Source organism: Atta cephalotes (genome assembly GCF_000143395.1).
Source record: "Atta cephalotes unplaced genomic scaffold scaffold00054, whole genome shotgun sequence".
NCBI lineage: Eukaryota > Metazoa > Arthropoda > Insecta > Hymenoptera > Formicidae > Atta > Atta cephalotes.
Genome location: NW_012130118.1, coordinates 231,329 through 253,787, shown reverse-complemented (window position 1 = coordinate 253,787; position 22,459 = coordinate 231,329). Strand labels below are relative to the sequence as shown.

The 22,459-nt window shown below is 33.1% G+C and overlaps 1 protein-coding gene across 1 annotated transcript in view; it reads right to left on the bottom strand.

Moving 5' to 3' along the window:
- The window catches only part of LOC105623213 (E3 ubiquitin-protein ligase RNF220-like), a 169,200-nt gene that overhangs the window by 2,913 nt on the left and 143,828 nt on the right, over positions 1-22,459 (bottom strand). The window contains exons 3-5 of the mRNA XM_012204612.1: positions 11,098-11,121; positions 1,053-1,324; positions 400-667 (exon numbers count right to left, since the gene is read on the bottom strand). Coding sequence (XP_012060002.1) covers positions 400-667; positions 1,053-1,324; positions 11,098-11,121 — 564 coding nt within the window. The remainder of the gene's footprint in view (positions 1-399; positions 668-1,052; positions 1,325-11,097; positions 11,122-22,459) is intronic.

The window sequence follows — 22,459 nt, the reverse complement described above, 5'->3', positions numbered from 1 at the left end:
CATTCGAGACTGAGGTTGCAAATTTTTGGCGCATATAACGTCAGCATAATTTATTGAAAAAATTATTTGAAAAAAAATTCGCAAAAAAATTAATACAAAGTATATTTTTTTCTATAGAAATTTAAATCTTGTTAATATCGCTCCGTATTAATCTTCACAAAATGCTTTTTTATGCAAAAGGCAAATAACACGATTATATAATTTCCTGTTATACAATTAACGTATATTTATTTTATTTTTGCTTTTGCAAAAAATATTTAATTCGATTCAGCGTTTTTAAGTAAGTAAAATTATGTAATAAAATTATGTATTATGTGTGCTTCGTAACCGCAAATTTAATGTAAATATTCTGCATGTATCAATAACTATATGTATAATTTAACTCTGCAAATTACTTACCAGAAAACCCACCAACGAGCATGGAAGTGGCACGCACTCTTGTTTGCCCAGCCCACTCGTACTCTTCGTATTCGGGGTCGCCCTCAACGTCAACTTCTTCCTCGTCGACATTCGCGTTCTGCCCGGCTGGATTTCCATTGTTCTGCTTATTCAGGCATCGGTCGACGTGTTGATTTAATTCCTCCGGAGTGCCCGACAATCTCTCACTGCAAACCGGACAAGACGCCTCGTCCGCTTTTCGCTTTCGATTCTTAACGCGTATTCTGGCCTGTATATATAAAAAAATAGCAATTTGCACATCTTTATTATAATTAGTAGTTACCACGTTTCTCATATCATGTCGGAATCTCTCAATTTGTTTCTTCGAGAAATTATATTATTAATTATATTCGAGGACGTCACATGATTAATAAAAGATTAAAATCTGATTTATAACGTGCTGTTTGTTTTCTTTTTTATCTCTTGCCTTTTTCCTTCCTTACGATCGGTTTATTGACAATCACGTTTCTTGTCATGTTTCTTGTTTCTTCGGAAATTTATCAACTTTTATCTCAGACAACAAAAAACGAAGAAACAAAAGGCAAGAGGTAAAAAACAAGAAGCGAAGAGCACATGCAAATCAGGTTTAAAACAGGAAATAAAGAATGCATTACTTGTCTGTTGGCCTTGATCCTTTTGTATGTCTCCCATCTACCCTGAGGGGTGCCATCCGCCGCCGATGGGGCATGGAGCATCGTGCCATGGGAATGATCTTGGGGATGCGTCGGCGGTAAGGTTGACCTCGAGGATCGAGGTCTTGAAGATGCCGAGGAGACCTTGTACAATCGATCGAGCTCTTGAGCAAAATGTTGCTCTAGTTCTTGAGGTCTCACTGTCACTCCGCATACAGGGCAGCAAGAGGGATCCGAAGGGAATTTCTTTTTGCCTGAAATAAAAATAATTCAGATTAGAATAGCTTTGATATTTCAAGATGATATCATTTTACAGATTTCAGATGTCAATTATTTTTATCTAAAGTATTTATTCATTGACTTTATTAATAATTAGTAAAATAAGAGATGTGCGAGATAATCTTTTTAAGTTTCTTAATCAGTTTTCTATTATATTGCTATTTTTTATATAATTCAATAGCAAGTAATAAATAGGGATGCACCGGATCGTAAAATTATCGAATATCGGATATCAAGACAGAATATAATATCGGATATTCAGTATCCGATCGGATATCCGAGAAGGCAATTTCGATATTTTCCGGATATCCCACCGGAATCCGAGAAAGTGTCTTAAAAAAAGGGCCTATAGGGAAAAAGATTGTAATTTTGCAACAATGTATGAGATATTATGGCATCATGAATATGCATACTTATTTTTAGAAAATATTTGTATAAGAAAAAATCGACAATTAATAATATTCAATTTGAACTGGATATATTCCCGGATTTAATGATATCCGGCTATCCAGTCAGATAGTAAAGAAGTGCCGGATAATATCGGATACTGGATACTTTCCAGATATCCGATGCATCCCTAGTAATAAGTATTATCGCGTATATTTTGTATAGATGAACAAAGCTCTTAAAATTGAAAAAAATGAAAAAACAAACATATAAAAGTCAGGCATGGAGCTTCGTGTGCACAGAATTTAATTATTAAAACACTGATTTTACTAAAACCATAAATATACATTATATGTTTTGGCTTTTTTTTAAGCCATCTTCAAATACAGTTTTACGAAAAATTAAATAATCCTACGAAGCAGATTGTCTCCTCAATCATCGCTCCTTTAATCTAACAGTGTAGAAGAGGCTACAAATTAGGCAATTCTTCCACATTTTTCTCATTCATTTTTCAAACAAACGCAAGTGTCATTATTTAGTAATGTACCATTCTTGTGCGTCAATGAAAAGTATTATCCATGAAATAATTTTCAGCAAAAAGAAAAACAGAATGAAAAGAAAGTAATTCCCTTTTATTTGACAATTAAATGTATTTAAAGGATGCCTTTGATGTCCTCGGAAGTGAGGATTTAGCCAGCGCGCGCGCTCGAGGAATGGGATCACTGGGGGCCCATACCATCTCTTGGAAGACGTTGGCTAACGCGATTTAAAAAGTATTCAACTTGCGTCGTAATTACTTTTCGAGTCGTCCTCGCCGTCGAGGCGCGCGTGTCGCATTAAGTTCAGAAACGAGCCGCGAAACGAAAACCGCACCGTCGTAGGTCAACGCAGTCCGGCTCGTTTACTCGCAATTTATTGCCCCGTAAAACGGCGAATAAAAGAGAAAAAAAAGAAGAGGATGAAAAGAGGCAGTCGTGGTGAAGGGGAAGAGGAGAAGAGGAAGAAGATGGGCGAAGGAAAAAGCGCGGTATGGAGCAAACAGCCGCGTGCTCGCGGTAATCCAGCGGGATACTTCTGTAGTTCTATCTCGAGCCTCGCGCGCCAGACTCTGACGGGAATGCATAATTAATTGTCAAAGCTTGTCGCCGCCTGCACCGCCGCGCCCTGCGGTTCGGCCACCGAGGATAAATGCATAAACTTATAGGAAAAGTTCGCGATGCTGAAGTGCCGGATTCCTTCTCGGTTGATTTTAATTATGCGTTAATCGCTCGTATCTCAAGGTGGCTTCATAATGTTTCGTTGCGTTGTAAGAATGCCGAAAGCCTTTATACGACGGTAAATATTTATCGCGAGACGCATGATAGCTGCAGATGAAGAAGGTGGGATTAGGGTCGCGATCGCGATGCATCCCGATGCATCCATCAACGGATACCATCGAGTTTTATTCGAATGGTTTATCTCGGAAGAGCAAGGCGCTTTCCAACATCTCCGGTCCTCGACGTCGTCGAGATGCGTTTAAATTGTCGAATCTAAATTGAAATCTAAGCGCGTTGGCTTTTAGGGACAATGTTACAACTGCGGCTCAAATTTATCGACTAGATATAATAGACGAAATTATTTACAAGCAATTCATAGACCGAACACGGCGAACATTTGTCATATATTGAAAATTTACGCCAAAGAGGCCCGAAGAAACACGCTGGAATTCCATTTACATCGTATGATCAATGTGTCGTGCTATCTTTATGGCTGTATTTAAAATTGTATCTTGATTTATATAACATCGTAATGATAATGGTACCAGATAACACGAAAATATATGCGAATATTCTATTGAAAAATATTAAGAAATAATCAATATACAAAAAAGTGACGATTATATTAATTAATTCATTCTAGCTGATTTAATTAACTTCAAGTATAAATATCAAAATATTTAATTCTAGAAATTATAAAATATTCCAGCAAAAAATATTATTATAATTGCATAATTGATTTTTTCTTTGCCCTATCAAATATTTCTTATTAAATTAATTTTAAATTGTAAGTCAATTTGTTATTTATTTAAACAGTAGCACTTTTGATAATTTTTGTAAAACACATGAAGCAAATTTTTGCTTCGAAAAGAATGAAAAATTCGAAAATTTGGTCGCAAAGAATACTATCTAGGCGCGTTATGCATAATTGGATGCCTCGAATTTTATTGTACAAGTTATTGAGATTCTCCTCCTGCCTAAAATAACGCAAAATTGATGACGCATGAACGCGTACATACACTTTGCATATACTTCAAAATTCCTGAGTAATAATCGCGATTAGTCTTACGAAGCACCAGGTAACGGAAGTTGGCGGAATTAATATCGCGATGACGAGATGAAGAAAATTGATCCGAAAGAAGGAATGAGATGAGATTTATCAGTTAATTGTAAATAATTTCTATCGGAGATATTCTTATCGAGTCTCCTTAATTGTTAAATCATTCTAGACTTCAATAGTTTCAGAAAATTTTTTATTATGTAATTCATGAATCTTGAAGTGCTCACTAAATAATTATTAAAAATTTTTATCATTATTATAAATAAAATTTATTCTTCCAAAAAACTTGTAAATTATATAAATATCTCTCTCTCTCTCTCTCTCTCTCAAACTTATAAATTATATGTACGCAAATAACAATATATTATTTTCAGATAATATAAGAAAATTTATTTCTGTCATGATATTTGCAAAATCATGACATTAAAAAAAGGGATTTATACATTTTTATATCTCGAATTACATGATCCTTCTATTTCGAATAATCATCGTTTCAATATTAGTTTCGTTACTCACAATGAAATCTCCCAATTACACTTCCCTGTAATAATAAATCGCTCTTCGTCTGCTGCAAATCGCCATAAATAGATTGGATAGATTGACGAGCGATACCGTGAAAATCTAGTTAGACATGTCTACTTATACGACGATATCGATGTCAGGACGAGTGATAAATCGAATTATCACGTTTAAAAACGCATCATCCTTCCGGTGATAAACACGCTAGTCGAAAGCTCTTGAAAGCTTTAATCAGCGCATTGCTGTAATTTTTAATGTGTTTTTGCTTTTTAATGAGAATTCTTGAGTTTTGTGTCACGTTAGTTGATTAGATACTACTACTTTCACAATAATTTTGTAACTGAAAGTCCTATTTTGCCTTTCTCTCGTTTATATTTTTGTTAATATTATTTGCATATAAAATATTAATAGATAATAAATTACTCATAATTATTCTTTGTAAAAATTTTATTAAAATCTAATATATCTGGAACATATATATGAAAATCATTGACATAAATTAATTTTTACATAATTTATTGTTGTATAAAATTTATTCTACATCTATCAATTATACGAGTATAAAATAATGAATTAAAACTCTAATTTATAATTGCATCTTGCTTTTTATTAACAAAGAAGCTTTACTAATTACATAAGTAATGTAATTAAAAATATAAATCAGAAAAAAATATTGCATCCTGACATGAATTCCATAGAACGTACGAAAATAAACTGCTGCTGAGTGCACCTGCCGCTATTTTCTGATGACAACATCAAACATTAACGTCTTCTAAAAAAATAAAAAGAATTTGCGACATATAACAGACAACTCGCAAAGATTTTTGTTTTAATCTCTCATCAATTTTTTACGATTTTACAAAAATAAATGGCTTCAAAATATCAAATGTATAAAAGCACATTATTAAAAAAAAGTGTCGTGTAAGAAAAGTAGAAATATAAAATAAATAATAATATAAAATAAAACAAATTAATCTTTCATTTTTATCGTTTGAATATAACTTGAGAGCAATTGGTTCGTTTGTTTTGACAAAAGACGATCCGGTGATGCCGAGAACCAGTGAGTATTTGATCGCGACAAATGTTTCACGTCGACAGCGCAAAGACAGAGGCATCTCCCTCGCCCTCACAAATCTTGACCCTCAAGGATCGACTTGTAAAAATAGACGATGGAACTTGCGATGTTCTCGCGATTTCCGGAAAAGAGAAGAGACGGTTTGTTTATATGTCAAATACACCGACATTCTTATGTCAAAAATAATCTATTTTTTTACGTATAGCTGCTTTATTATTTTATATTTTTTTATAATAATAATTATTCATGTTTGAAAAAATAAAGCTTTTTACTGGAAAATACTTTACTAACAGATTTTTAAAAATAAAATCTACTTTTCTCTCTCTGTTTCTTTCTCAGTCACAAAATAAAAATAATTTATGATTTATATTCTATAAAAAGGAACAAAGTGTGAAGGTTTAAAAAAAAATCATTTTTCATTTATTATATAATGCTTTTAAAGCATCAATTTAAACAATTAATAACTGAATAAAAAATATTAATTATTATTTTATAGAATACGTACTTATATTTGTATAAGTTCACTTTGTGCAGAGACTATTAATTATATGATATACAATCTCTGTAAAATTAAAATAATATATTGATAAAAAAATAAAAAAGAGAACATTTTTATTTCATAATAAATTCTTTCGATCACAACAATAATGAGATAACGTTCATTTTCATTATATCTTCAGTATTATAATATCGATAAATGTCATCAACTATACGGTTAGCGATGACTTTTAAATTCCTGCTTGTACGATGGAATATTTACCGATTGCGACGGTGGTAAGCAGGGTAGGAAATGATATAATTTGTTTCCGAGCTGCAAATGCGCACGAAACGTTTGCAGTACAAACACGGACGCTATTTGACGAGCACTGGATGCATTACAGTGTTTTAATATTTTACGTTTTAATAAAATGCTTTAATATTAAAGCTTATCCCCATATGCAATATAATGGGAATTTCATTGAAAATTAGGTATTTCGTTAATTGGATGATTCCGCCGTGATTTCCTCTGGCAGACGCGGACATTATTCGATATAGTGTCTATAATTGCGTTTGTGTAATTTTCGCGTTTTGTCCGCATAACAGCCTCATTAAGTATGGCACTTTTATATGGATAAATAAAGGCATGCGATATAGTCCGGTAATTACAAAAAAAAACAAAAAAGAAAAAAAAGAAAAAAAACGACAAATTTGAATAAGATTTCATAATATAATAATGTTTAACATATGTAGACATTTGTTGCGTATAAAATGTAGAATTAACAAAATTACAATTTTACATGAATCATTTTTCACGAATATTTAATGATGGGCCAAAATAAATAAAAATAAAAATTTTTATTAAATGTTGTAATTGTAAAATTAAAAGTTAAATAAAATTAGAAGTTAAATTAGAAGTTAAATAGAATTAAATAAAATTAGAAGTTAAATAAAGCTAAAACTAACGCTGAAAAATATCAAGTTGTAATTTTGTAATTGTAACATAACATAACGTATACGACAGAAGTCTCATAAAGACTTTTTAGAGATGCGAGTAAAAAATAGAATGAGAAACTAAGAATACGCAAATTAAGAATGTGTAAAGAAATAGGTCAAATTTTATATGTTGATGTGAAAAAATTCTGGATGGTTTAAATTAAGAAGGCGTGATATGTTCTTTAGATTGAAAACATTGTTGATCTTTATCAGAGCATCACCTTTGTATATATGACCGGAAGATGATAATAAATTTAGGCATAATTTTTTTTATGAGTTTCCGTTGGATCTTTCTTTTCAATCTCATCTTCATTTCTCGCATCTTTCTTTTCACCATCTATTCCATTACAAGCATTTAACTTATTAACAGAGTTATATCATACATATATATTATAAATCTGATGTTTATTTTGTTTATATTAACTATAATTTTATTATTTTAATAATGTAATTAACAAAATAAGCATATAAATGAACAAAATATGATAAAATATAAGATTACACAAAAAAGATACTTTGACCTTTTTCAGAAGAATAAAAATTTACAATGTATATTTTAATTGTGCAATAAGAATTTACATTACTTTATATTTTATATAGTATTACAAAAAGTGGATATAAAATTTCGTATTTAATTTTATAATTCAAATAAACATAACACACATCTTACATCTTTTACTTTAGTAAAAGTAAATGAAAAATACAGATTACAATTGAATTACAAAAAAAAGAAATCGTCGAGCAAGTATATCAACCCTAAATTTAAAAACTAACTTTATTCCCATTTTACGATGTTATATATTTTTTTAAATTAAGTTAAATGACTACGAGAGATAATGAGAAAATCCGATTTTAAGTAAATGGGAAAGAAGAGGACATACCGAATCAGCTGGGCGCGCGGGATCTTATCTTCACCGATTGGCTGTTAAGAATGGTGTAACATCTTTATTTACCCCAAGCCTTTCAGGCTCGCGCACGCGCGCGATGTTTTAATATCACGACACCCCCTGTACACACGGCCGCGTCTTTTTATTTCGGTGTCGGGGTAAGTAGATGGTGAGCGCCTCTTTTAATTAAAGATACGCGACCGCTCTATCTCGGCGCTACCCCGGTGCTGCTCTAAAGGGGACTAAGTGTAAATGATGGCGCAGTTATGGTCACGGCTGGAGAGATAGCCTCGCGAAGAAACGCGGGGATAGTGATGGCATTGTCCTTTAATCGAAAGAAAAGACTCGCGACGAAAGAATACTAAGGAATTTCCACCTTTATAATATGCGATTTCTAAAAATTGTTGACTTCTCAAGTCCAAAATGTTTCTATAAAGAATTACTTGAAAATTTTCCCACAATTAAAAATAGAATATTATTAAATCAACAAATATAATAAAGAAAAAGATAAATAGTTAAAATTAAGAAATAAAGGGGTAACACTCATATTTACAAGTTGTAAATTAGAAAGAGGTGACATTTAAAAGTTGAACACTATACTTTTACAAATAACATTTTTATACTCTCACATTTCTTTTCCTTTTTATTTTTAAATTAATGTAAAGAACGTGACAACTACAATGTTAGAAAAATATTACGACAGATGTCATGTTTTTTCAGTTTTCAGCGTTCGCGCGTCCGAATAGTAAAGCGAAAATAATTTTCAAAGAAAGAGAGAGCTGTACAGAGAAAGAGAATAGAAGAAATAAAGAGAGGGCTGGAAAACGCTGTCGTACGTTGCATTTTCAAGAATTCCGCAGCTAGAAGTGAAAACATTTCACGGAAACGAGGAGCGTGCGATAAGACGTAGAATACAGATACTGAAAAGGGACGACAAGAATGAAGGTGAACGAAGAGAGAGATACGAGATAGAGATACGAAACAACCGCGACTTAGCCAGAGATGTCGCAAGTCGACATCTCTTTCTTCTTCTTTCTCCCTCAGAATCCTCTTTTTATTTTCGCAACCCCCGCGAATCACTTCGTGAGAAAACGACGTTGCTTCCGTTAATTATGTCAGCAGACGGAGGTCCTTAAACGCGAATCATTCCCTTTGATGTTTCAACGACCGTTGACGATAACGATGATAAGAACATAGTAAGTTTCTTTCGGTGAAACGTTATGCCTTTTTAGATTAGAAAAAGAGAGCTGCACATGATTGATCAAAATATTTTTTTTAAACAATAAAATAAGAATATATTTATTGTGACATTCCAAAAGATTTTAAAAATACATATAAATTAGTTTCTTTTATAAATTATAATCATCTTTTTATAATCATATCAACATTGATTATATTTTAAAGTTAATTAATGGATTTTTACGATTCAAATTAGAAAAGTTATTTATTTTGCAAGATAAAAAGAGATAAGTATTTTTGTAATACTTAATTAAAATTTAAGAGAATATATATATATATATATATATATATATATATATACTATTATCTTATATTATTATCTTATATTATTACCTCTTCAATATTTCAAATAATATTAGTTTTCATCGATGTAAAATTAAAATGAATTTAATACACTCAAGTTATTACAGTTGTATTTTGTTCATGTGATAAGTAAAAATACATTTGTCACTTATAATAATGGAGGAGGAAGAAATGACGATCTGATTGAATATTCTCAGCTCACTAATTCCATCTGACGCAAATGTGGACTATTGTCAATCAATCGAATTAAACGTCGATCACTTCAATTTCTAGAGAAATAGAACAATTGAGTATATTCCCGCAGAACAACGTCTATTCGAAGACACGGCATTTAATTAGGTGTATTCAATGATTATAATTATTTAATACTTATAATGTGTCGTTAATAAGATTAGACGAGAAGTAACATTATTGATCACGCTTACTTATTTCAAGACAAAGATATTTCTGTTTGGATAATTTTAACAAATTTAATTGCGTGTAAAATTATAAAAATAATGCACGAAAGGAAATCGAAGTAATTTAACGGAGATAATTATTTAAGCGTTGCAATTTTAAAATTAGGAATAATAGACAGCGAAGTGAAATTTCAGAAATACATAGAAAAAATATATAGCCATTACCGAAACGCATTGTTGAGAAACGATAATATCTCGTGAAAATATTGCGAAGCAACTTCGCAACATTGACTAAACAATACAGCGTGCAAAAAGCATCACGCGGAGCGATCTAATACTTGAAATTCGCACGGGCGCTCCTCTTTTATGGAATCTCGTTTCCGCGCCGCGCCACGCGCGTTCTCTCGCCATTTATCCGAGGAACGCCGACATTCTCGAGCAGTTTAACATATCCCACGGAGCAGTCCGGCAAACACGTCGCCCTTCGTCTTCCCTTTTCTTGATACTCCATCCCATCTACATCTCGTATTTCTATCTCCGACCTATGCAGACCATTTGCTTGCTTTTCCTCTTTGTCCTTCGAAACGGAGTGTCTACGTGAACTCCGTTCTTCTTTTCCCCTTTCAATTAGATGTGTTCGCAAATTTATGTCCGCGCCCGTTTATACTGTACTCGATATTCCGTTTTCTTGCCTTTATTGAAAGGAACACCCTCGACGAGAGTCTCGATTGAAAAAATAATCTCGCCGCGAGCTGTGACGTAATCGCAGTGGAATCGTATGGAAAGTACGTTCACTTAACATTTCTAATGCGTGATTACTATAGTAATAAGCTTTCTACAATAAGCTATTACTTAAACTGTTAGTCTTAAGCCGTAAAAAAAATTAACCGATCATAGTCGATTATTAAGTGAAAATATACGTGAATGAAAAATGCCATCAAGCCGATTCTTCGTACCTAATAATATCACAAATTAAATTGATTAGTAATTATATATTATTGCTGCAATTAAGCTTAGAAAGCTGTTAATGAATAAACATCTTAAATAGAAATAATCAGTGCACCGTTAGCTTCAACTAAATAGAAATGATATAAATTCACAAGAAATATTATTATTACGAAGATAAGAATTATTAATTCACGAAGAATTACCTTGATTGAATATGATATTCTTCACTCATGTATGTATAATCGATTATTCTTCTCATATTCAACTATAATTAGTATAAATTTCATAGGGTTTAAGCCTTAAAGCTTAGATAATGATTTATTATAGAAAGTCCATAATATTAAGTTAAAACTCATATTTTATTATTAAATGAGAACGTTCACGTCGCTGATCGTTTTCTGGATCGAAGGAAAGAATTTGCTTTCGAGGTTGCAAGGCCCATTGGCAGTTTCGCGGGCGACGGCCGTGTAATGGCAGGGCGAGAGACATTTGGCTGCAATTCGAGCGCTGCCTTTCGAGGGTTTATGGCCACGATTTGGATTCCTGGCGCATCGGCCGCCATCTGAATGCCTCTTTGATTTAATAGAGAACATCAACGCGAACTCGAAGGGCGGCAGTGAGGCGCGTCGCGCCTGCGAAAGGGTGAAAGCGCATTTGCCGACGGAGAAGGAAGCTGGTCTGGATTTTCAAGCCTTGCGATACGAATCACCCTTTCCCTCATAATTACGATATAATCCATATGAACTTTAACAAGTAGACAACGTAAAAAAAAATCATTTACAAAAAAATTTTTTACTATAACGGATTGAAACAATTATAATAATTTACGATAGAATTACGCAGAATTTTTAAAACATCTTATTATAATATTCTAATTGCAAAAATTGACATATACATACTGAAGGAATGGTTTTGTTGAAGTATCTAAAAATTTGGCTAGATACAGGTCTGAAAATAATTTTGTTAGATCATCAAAATAATTATGCATAGAACACTCAAACTAGTTGCTGGAACGTTCAAACTTTTTGCAGTATTGTTCAGTATGCTTGAGATTTCTACGTAATTATTTTAGTTCTAACAAAATTATTTTCAGCTCTAGCTAAATTTTTAGGCATTTCAGCAAAATCATTCTTTCCGTGCACATATAATGATTTGAAACTCTAAAACACTTTTTTAAAAAAATTACAATTAAAAATTAAGTAAAATGATTTTAACTAGAAATATTAACTCATCGATTTTAACTAGAAATATTAACTCACCGGATTTAGTTTATATTTTAAACTAGGTATCGGAATTGTTACCGTAAATGACACTCAATGGAAATGTAGCTTCCGTAATAAGCTAAAATTCTCGATATTGTTCTGATGACGAGTTTATTCCACGAGCCGCGAATTCGCCAGACCCATTGATTTTTTGCATACGTCCGTCTCGGATTTCGCAGCCGTCAAAAATTCAACTCCGTTCAACTTCGGCGAAATACAAGCTGTGGGTAATTAGCCCGGCGGTGGCGATGCAGTATTTACGCGCATTTAATCCGGATAGAGCAATTAGTATATATCGATGGCGCCGGTGGTTACAGATGTACGGTAGACACTTGTAACGGCGGTATGGCACCACCACGTTGTAATCCGGTTTTAATTAAATAACTGAATTCGCCCTCGAGCGCCCACGGGAGAGACCTGGAAGTCCCTCCACCCCTTTCGCGAGTCGTATGGAGTTGAAAGAGTTACGCGGAGCCGAATTTCGATGGGCGATGGGACCGGCACACGGCCACCGGGTGTCAGGCATTTAACCGCAACTGTTGTCGACTCGACGGCGTGGGTTATGGGCTCCGCAAGTTTAAAGCGAGCGAGTTATCCCCCCCCCCCCCAGCACTATGGGGATGGACGCGCGTGGCCCTGTCCCGCGTGACGTCTTCGTCAACGAAAGATTTATTCACATGAGGATATACTCTTTTTCAAGAAAATTTTATTAGAGCATTCACAGTTCAATATGTTATTTAATAAAAAAGTTTTAATTAAAAAATATATTGTAATAAAAAAAATTAACTTCTTACATTTGCGAATATTTTTCGAGAAAAGAAAATACGATCCTTTTATAACGTTCTTAAATTAATGATTATCATTAATATTCATTTTTAACAATGTAATTCAATTTAACAATGTAATTTTAATTCCAATTCAATTAACTTTTTATCTTTTTCTAGAATTTTTAGAATTAAAAACAGATAAAGAGTAAAATAAATTGAGATTATAGTTAATTATAACCAATACATTGGCATTGGTAGAAATAGACATGACCAATCATAAATATAAGAGAAAACGTATTCAGAAGAATGATTTTGTTGACGTATCTAAAAATTTAACTATAAGACAGATCTAAAAATAATTTTGTTGAACCATCAAAATAATTACGTAAGAATCTCAAGTGTTCTAAACAATATTACAAAATATTTTGACATTTTTACCAACTAATTTGAGCATCTTATACAATTATTATATTTCGATGGCCCAATAAAACCTTTCCGTGTAATGTATTTAGGCACATGCCTAATTTTGCTAATAGTATAATGTCTACGTCTATACGTTAAAATATGTATTCATTTCAGGCGGTGATTTTCAAGTTTTACATCATCTGACATTGTTCTTATCGTCGCACCGTTAAAAATTTACGCGTGTCTGTCACGCGTGCATGAAGAACCATGTTCAAATGTCAATAATGACAAACGTCACATTGACAAAATTTCGAGGAAAAGTATTATTAATAAATAATAAAATTGGAATCAATCGCTGCATCTTTGCAAGATTGAACGTGTTATTGAACACGAATGCTGCACTGGCAGCAACCGACGAAAATAATTAATCGCTTTTTCAATGACAACGGTAATTACATTCACCATTAGATCGGTTCTATTTTGCATCATCGGATTAAATTATTGTTAACTTAAAAACATTTTGGACAATTAGAACATAAATTTGTAGCAAACAACACATCACTGACGTTATTAATGGAGATATAAATTAATCAAACATATATTATGAATTTATATCTTCAAAAAATTTTGTTGAGTGTTTTATTTCTTGACTTATGCTATGTAAATAAAGCAAAAAGAAAGCTGTGTGAAAGCTAATGATCATCATATCATAATAAAATATGAGAAATAATTAAGACATGAAAAAGTGTAGAATATTTAAACTAAAATTGCAATGACACGATTCTTATTAAAAGTATTGAACATTAAAGTTGTCAATATACACATTATAACGATAAGATAAGTATTAACCGAAGATGAAATATCGATCTATCGGTCCACGTAACTCAATCTGTGATAATCATGTGGCAATTTATTAGAAAACGGAAATGCTTAGAATAACGGAAAGATGATGCGCGATAGAAATCGTAGACTTGCAGTGATAATTCTCTTGGCCGGAGGTAAAAAAAGACTAATGAAACACAGTAAGCGTTCTCTCGCCTGTGACGACATTAATCTTACTGACCATTCGAATGCTACGAGATTTATGCCATTTTTTGATAATATCAAAGAAAAACATGGTTACACCTGTAGTTCCGTTATTCAAAATATCTCCTTCAAATCTTTATATTATATTTCAATCATCACGTTATTACGTACGAATCCTCTGCCGTGTACTGATAGTGTAATGCAATAAAAAAAAACAAACATTTTATTCGTTTCATTAAAATAATAATAAAATAAACGTATATATAAATTTTAAGATTCATAGATAGATGTAAAAGTTACTCTTATAGAAAATAATGTTTCTACAAGCTCTGAATAAACGTAATATTGTGCAAACCGGCTGAATATTTTCTAACAGCATTAAAGAGCGACTGCAAATTTTCTCATCACCGCTCATCAGCTTATTAAAAAAATTCGATGTTGCTGTGGAATAATCCAATATTATATCGTATAAACAGCAACGGGATGTACGCAGTAGGAGGGTTGTCGTATTTTTTCGGCATGCCTGTTTAAAGCTGAACTACACCTGTCATTATAATCAGTTATCAGTTATTTACAGTGAGCATTATACAATAAAACGCATTATACAGTAAACGTGATATACGCTATATGTGATATATTTTAAAACTTAAGAGCCTTTCTGTTTTACATCACTTTCATGTAATTGTAATCAATGCAGTATAACCCGACTAGAATTTATGTCAGGTTAACCTTATATGTTATAAGGACCTGATTTGATTGACATAAGGTAATCCTAAATAAGATATCTAACAAGGTTCTCATCAGGTTTGAGTATGGTTTGACCTTTAGATAAGATTGTAAGGATCTATTATAAGGACCTGGTTTGGTTGATCTAAGATAATCCTGAATAAGGAATATATTTATAATATAAGAATCTATAATATATAATATAAATCTATAATATAAGAAGATTCTCGTTAGATTTGAGTGTGGTTGACTAAGAAGGCATATGCAAGTCGATTTGGATAATCTCCTAGAGATTATAAAGTTCCTTCAGAGTATGCTTCTGGATACTTCTAAAATATGTTTTTTGCTTTTTTTTGAATGTGATGCTAAATTATTAGCATTTGAACAATTCTCAACTTAGAAATTTATTCAGTGAGGTCCGAACTAAGTTAACCTTATTTCATTATCAAGTCCTGATGAGGATTTGATAAGGACTTTATCAGAATCTGATAAGGACCTTATCAGGTTCTCATCAGGACTTGATGAGGCTATCCGGATGGATTCGATTGCTGTGCTGCGTTACATGACTGATTAGATCCCGAACTTACCTTATCAGGATCTGATAACGAAATAAGGTCAATCTGATTAGGACCTACTATTTTTGAATAAATTTCTAGTCGGGAAAGACTCAATACATTTTGTGCAATTTATACTCTCGAGATGATCAAGAGCGGATCGTGTAAATTCGGCTTTACAAGAATACTATTGTCGGTGCCCTGCGGCGACAGGTGGAAACGCAACTAAAGCCCCGCAGCCTGACGAGGAGCAATTATTACGGGATCCAGGCAAGGTTCGCGAGTATCGCGGGGGTTAAGGGGGTCATTTAATTAATAACTAAACGTTGAATTTACATCGGGAGTAGTCGCGGTTTTATGCCTCGCGCTTTTCCAGTTTACGAAGCACGTTTTAACGAGCGCGATCGCTTTTCTTGCACCTCGATTATCTCCGAGCAATGATGAAACCTAATCGAAGTGATATATCGAGTCATTCGGTATTTAGGTCTTTCTTGAGAAATTTTTTTAATTAATATCGCAATAAAAAAGAAAATGAGATTTCATCATACTATGTAAATATCATCAAAGTTTTATTTCAAGGAACTCTGATTTTTCTCTCTGCTACTATTTTGCTATTAAATTTCCAAATATCATGCAATTTCTGCGACAAGTGAGTTCGTCAGAACTCCTTCAGAATTCCTTGAAATAAAACTTTGACGATATCTATATAATGAAATCTCGTTTTCTTTTTTATTGCGACATTAATTAAAATTTCTCCCTCGTGTGATAATCAATTTAATTATCATTAGTATACAACTTGACCTCCGTACGGTGTATGTTTCGCATGATCCTAATTATCATGCGGCAAGCCACGATCGCCCGGCGGCGAGAGCTATTTGTTTAATTAAACATACGAAATCTGAGTTTACAAATATTACCTTTTCGGCGAGTTCGCGCGTAAATCCTAGCGTTTAGTAGTTATTAAAAGTCTCACCGTCGTTTCGCGGATGTGATTTTAATAACCCGCGCGCCTTAAGAGGCGTTTCACATTGCTGCAGGTAGAGACTTAAGTAAGTGGATGCTTTAGGATCTTGTACAGGTTGCTTCATACACGGAATTTGAGGAAGTGATGGCGAATGCGGATTCTAATATGTGGCAGAAATTAAAGGAAAAATTTATAGACAATTAATAATTATCGTCTTGACAGAAAGTCAAAGACGACTGATAATACAAGCTTTTTGCGAGCCTCGAAGTATCATTTCATAGTCAAACATTTGCGCAAATTTTTTTGCACGTGTTTAATATTCACGATATACCGTTGACTTCGTGGTGCATGTGATATATATATATATATATATATATATATATATATATATATATATAAATATAATATATATACATATATATATCTATACGATAAATATATTTCTAAAGAAAATGGATTTAATAAAAGCATAATAGTTTCATATAGCGTTCCACATATTACGCGTCGTGCACGATTTTCATTTGTTCACCAATTGCAGTTCTGAAGGAGCCTGTAGTTCAACATAGAACTGCTCGACGATGACTCGGATGATCCTCTCTGACATATTTAAGAACTGGTTTCTTTTAACTACGGCGTCAGTCAGCGCCAGTCACAGCAACCTAAGCGAAAAAGGTATCTGTCGCATCACCTGCCAGGCGCAAGAGAAATATATTGTTGGCCGGCAGTAAAATTCAAACGACACCGATACGCGAACGATAAGTCGTTGAATTGCGAAACCTCTTTAAAATCGGACGCGCGATCGGATAATTATTTTATATTATGCTCTATATCGTTGCGCCTATTTTTAGAGCTGATTCGAGCACTTTTTAACACCGATTTTATGTTCCCTTTCGCCAGGACGAGGTGAGTGACATACCGAAAAAAAGAAATCACGAAGTTGACTCTTACTTGGATGACTAGCAATCAAGATATTTATTTATAGATATTTATATATATTATTTATAGATATTTATATTTTCATACGTGGAAGAGAAAAGCTGGATTCCACTGTGAAAAAGAATTGTCTGATTTATATTCATGTTTTTTTTATTTATATATATTTAAGAATATATATCTAAAACGCTGATTTCTATTTAAGAATATATATATCTAAAACGCTCTGATTTCTTACGCAATATTTCCCTAATGCATTTAATAATATTTAAAACTTTTTTGTAGTTTTGTCCTGATTTGAAACCGTCAAATATTTTGTTGAGAGTGTAATTTTCAATATAGCAATGTAAATTATTAATATTGTTGTTGACACACTGCTTACATTTAATTATTAAGTTGAAATTATTAAGTTGCAAAACTGCACAAATGTGATGTACGCATAAACTTCTTTAAAGTCAAGAATTAATTCTTTTTAATTTTCCAAAAAATTGCAAAATTCTCAAATTTTTCTCTGATTTTCCTAATCATTTTCAATTTCTTTGATATTTTCCTGATTTCCAATTTTGTGGCAACTTTGCGTAATCATCGACGAATCAGATGTAATAATAAAGCGTGTAATATACTTTTGCTAAATGTATCGCTCAAATCAAGTTTATAGAAAATTCCACATTGTTTTGCTAATTACAGGCCTTCCTTATATGCAATTAATTGCGGTTTTTAGCTTCTCTTTAATCTTACAATATAACGCATGGGACCGCATGTAATAATTTAACACGTTCTTCAACGAAGTAGTACAAGCTTTTGAGAATAACAAAAGGTTAAAAAAAGCGAGTGTTCGCGTGATTTGTGAGCAGATAATATTTCCATGTTAATTAGGCCGCGTTCTCTGTCGGTTTCACTTGTATGTTAATATTCTCACTTGTTGCACCGGATATTGTGTTAACATATCGCCGCCACGCATCTTTCGCTCGCTTTGGCATCTTTTTGTACGCGATAAGTCTTTGAAGTAATGAAGTACTCAATTAAGATCAGTATCATCAGGTCGACAGGTGCGCCACTGACAAAGTGAAAGACGAAACTGCTGCGATTTATTCGTTTCAATAATATTATAAATTAACAAAATAACAAATCGATTTTAAAAATTTTTTTAAATGTTTATGTCAATTATATATGTTGCGAATTAGTTACAAATATTATTAAATAAGATTATTGTATCGTTAGAACAGACATTTAAAGAAAACTGTTACGTATATTATACAGACAAAATTATTATTATATATATTAAATTAAAAAATTATAGATACTCCAAGATACTCCACAAAAAAATTTTTTTCATATAAAAAAATGGAAACTGTCAGATTCAAGAAATTGATTGTTGAGAGGAACTCTCCTTGTTCACGATAATACCAGGACTTGCTCATCCTAAGGGTGGCAGTCTCGTTTCATTAATAATTTAAGTCATGAAAACAATAGAAGTATTACGCGTTCTTAACAATTAAACGGCTTAAATAGAATAATAACGGTCTGTTCTCAACGAAGAACACGTTGTGTTCTTTCAGAGATTCCTGTCTGAAAGCCAGTTGGACGTTGTAGCTGAATTGTATGTAAATATCGTCCATCAAGAGTTCAAAAAAATTATGACGCAAAGATAAGAGAAAGGATAATATTACTTTATAGTGACGTGAAGAAACTATAAAAAGGTTATGGCAACAGAATGACTTTCTTAATCTCCTATTATGTTTAATTTATATGATATAATTTTTAATTCCAATTTTTAACAACATTATATTTTATCTCTTTCTCATTTACCCTAAACTGGTATGCAATGTAAAATTAAAGACTTGGAAGCTGCAGTTTATAGGAAATAAAGCGGATAATATATAACATCGGTATAATTATCACATATCCAACATAAACCGTATTTTAATGTTTCGCTGTCCACCGCTATAAGAAATATTACTTGGCATCGCAATATATTAGAATAAAGAATTAGCGAAAGATAAGTAAAGTAATACATAAGGAAGTAAAATGTTGCAGTCGTGTTACTATCGCATATTTCATCCGATTGCTTTCTCCTGTGTTCGCATTCTCGTTTTTAACGCGTTCATATCACAAAGTTGCTCTGATTATTAACTATTTCTCTTGACGTGATAAATGTTCTACGGCAATAATATATCTATTTCTTTAAATGTAAAGTATTTACATATATATATATATATATATATATATACATATAGTAAAATTTTGCAGTTTTACAACAAAAAATTTTTATTAATATTGTAAAATATTTTTCTAAAAATATTTTACAATAAGACAGCATTTATAAATCAATTAAAATATAAATTAATTAAAATCAAATAAATTTTGCCAATAATAATAATTTCATTTTACATTACAAGTTTTATTTGAGTTGCATTTTCTCTACGTCTTCAAACATTTTTCAATCTATTTCTTTTTATTTCTGATATCTTCTTATTACCTACGAAATCGTATCGAGTATATGGATAATACCATATAAGTCGAGATGATACGAAGTGAAGGCGTCCCAAGAAGTCTCTCCCGTTCATAGACGACGGCAGTAGCCGTGGATTGTCTGCAGGTTACGCTAGACACTGTGCCATAAGTTCGGCAGTTACGAGTATAAGAGAGCGAGGGTGTGCCTCGGTAAAGTGCAACTAGCGCGAAAGGGGCTCGCCGACCAAGGACGGGAGTCCTTTCATGCATACCGTAGTATCCTCAGATCCTCCGTACCATCTACCCTTCTCACTTCATCCCTTTCTCAATATCACGTTTGTTCTTTTGTCTTTCCTTGTTCTTGACAAGAAGTTCGCTCCTTGTCGTTCCTGGATCTTCTCAACGTAAGGGCGTCGCGTCGCTATAAGCGCGAGGAGTATCCCGCGAGTTATCGCACGGTATGAATTTCACGTCGCGTTGGCACGTAAAACGACATTTGGTCGCGTACGACGCGAGGGAGAAACGGAGGACGAGGACGAAGACATATTACGAGACCAGGCGAAAAACTCAGAGGGTCGTCTAATTCGCTTTTACAGCCCTGCGGCAGGCAGAGAGTCTTGCCTCTGATCAAAAAACGTCACCTGCGTATGGCAATCGCAGGAGAAGAGCGACGCGGACCTACGGCCGCTCGGTAATTTGAAAAAGATTTATGGGCCGCCGCGAGTTCTCGCCGTTGCGAGACACGACGGAAAAAAAGAGAAGCCGGAGAGACGTTCGATGGCTAGCGCGAAACATGCGATTGCGAAAAGCATTCAATTTGCAATTGAACGATCTTATAAGGGAACATCCACTTATAAGACACTTGTAAGACTTGAATTTTAACCACTAAAGAGAGTATAAGAAAAAAAAATAGAGTGCATAATTCAGCAAGTTATAGCTAACCAAAAAGATTTGACGGTTTAATAAAGAAATTATATCTGTAATTATCAGTATGCTAATTCAGCTAATTCTTTGTTACAATGAATATTGCTAATATAACGAATTTTCTTCATTACAATAGCAAAAGTATGCGCTATCTTAGTTCATGTTTTGTTAAAAATTGTTATCTGCATGTAAGATTAATTCTCATAGAAAGTTATCTTTATTGTGTTAAATTTATTGTGATATTACAACCAATATTATTACCTATAATCGCTAATTTTATACAGCTGTATAACTTTACTATTTTACATAGAAAATTGGCTATCTATATATTACGGCTGGAGATTTATTGAACTTTTTAATTTTAATAAATCTTTTATTTTTCATGTAGAAATAAAAATCGAAGTGGAAAATTTTTTCGCACCAAGGTATAACTTTAACTTAAAAAAAAAAAATAATAATTTATAGAAATTTTGAAAACTCTTTTTAGAATTTTTTAGAGTTTAATGTTATTACAACATGGAAAAAAACAGCTGAAAACTTCACTGATTCAGCAAATCTATAGTCATAATATACAGACTTGTCAATTTTCTATGTTAAAATAGAAAAATTGATAGCTGAATAACATTAGCGATTTGAAGATTTAAAACCATCAAATCTTCTTAGCTGTCGATGTTGAATTCGCGTAATAAATTATAGGTTTGCTATACCACCCAATTAATTTTTTTTCCGTGAGGAGGATTAGAAAATGACAAATATGCAGATATATAGTAAAATATTTTAAAATTTTTCAATTGCAATTATACATAATTACATTCTATAATTCAATATTTTGTAGAGCATAAATTTACCGCGATTACTGATTCAACAAGTTAGAACAATAATCATTAATTCCTTACTGATCTTTCCCTCTCCGTTCAAATGAACAAACAAATAAATAAATCATGTCGCAAGCAGAGTGGCCAATGCTAACATCAACATTTCAGAATCCTGAATATCTCGTTGATCCCCGTCTGTTTTCCTTGCACATCTGTCGAGTGGATATCGCGATGCCGTTAGTTTAGAACCCTCCAGCTCTCTCGCGCGCTTAATATCAAAGAATCTTCCGGCGGCACACACGGTAGAACATCCAGATCAGAGCGTTTCAGAAAGCAGGAGCGAGAAGACGAAAAGGAAAGGAGGAGAGGAGTGGAAAATCGAGAGAAACATAGGGTTGTAGTTTTGGGAAAAAGCAGGGCGATGGTAATCTTTCCTTTGGCCGATGTGCAGAATCACGCGTCACCGCGTCCGCCGTCGGTCGTTTCATATAGACATTCCTTTCTGCCTTCCGTACTTGTTCCTGTATCCTCTGCCCTTCCGGCCACACGCATGCATCCACGCACGCAGACACGTGTGCCGATCCTGGGGGGTGAGAGATAGATAGATAGATAGATAGATAGATAGATAGATAGATAGATAGATAGATAGATAGATAGATAGATAGATAGATAGATAGATAGATAGATAGATAGAGAGAGAGAGAGAGAGAGAGAGAGAGAGAGAGAGAGAGAGAG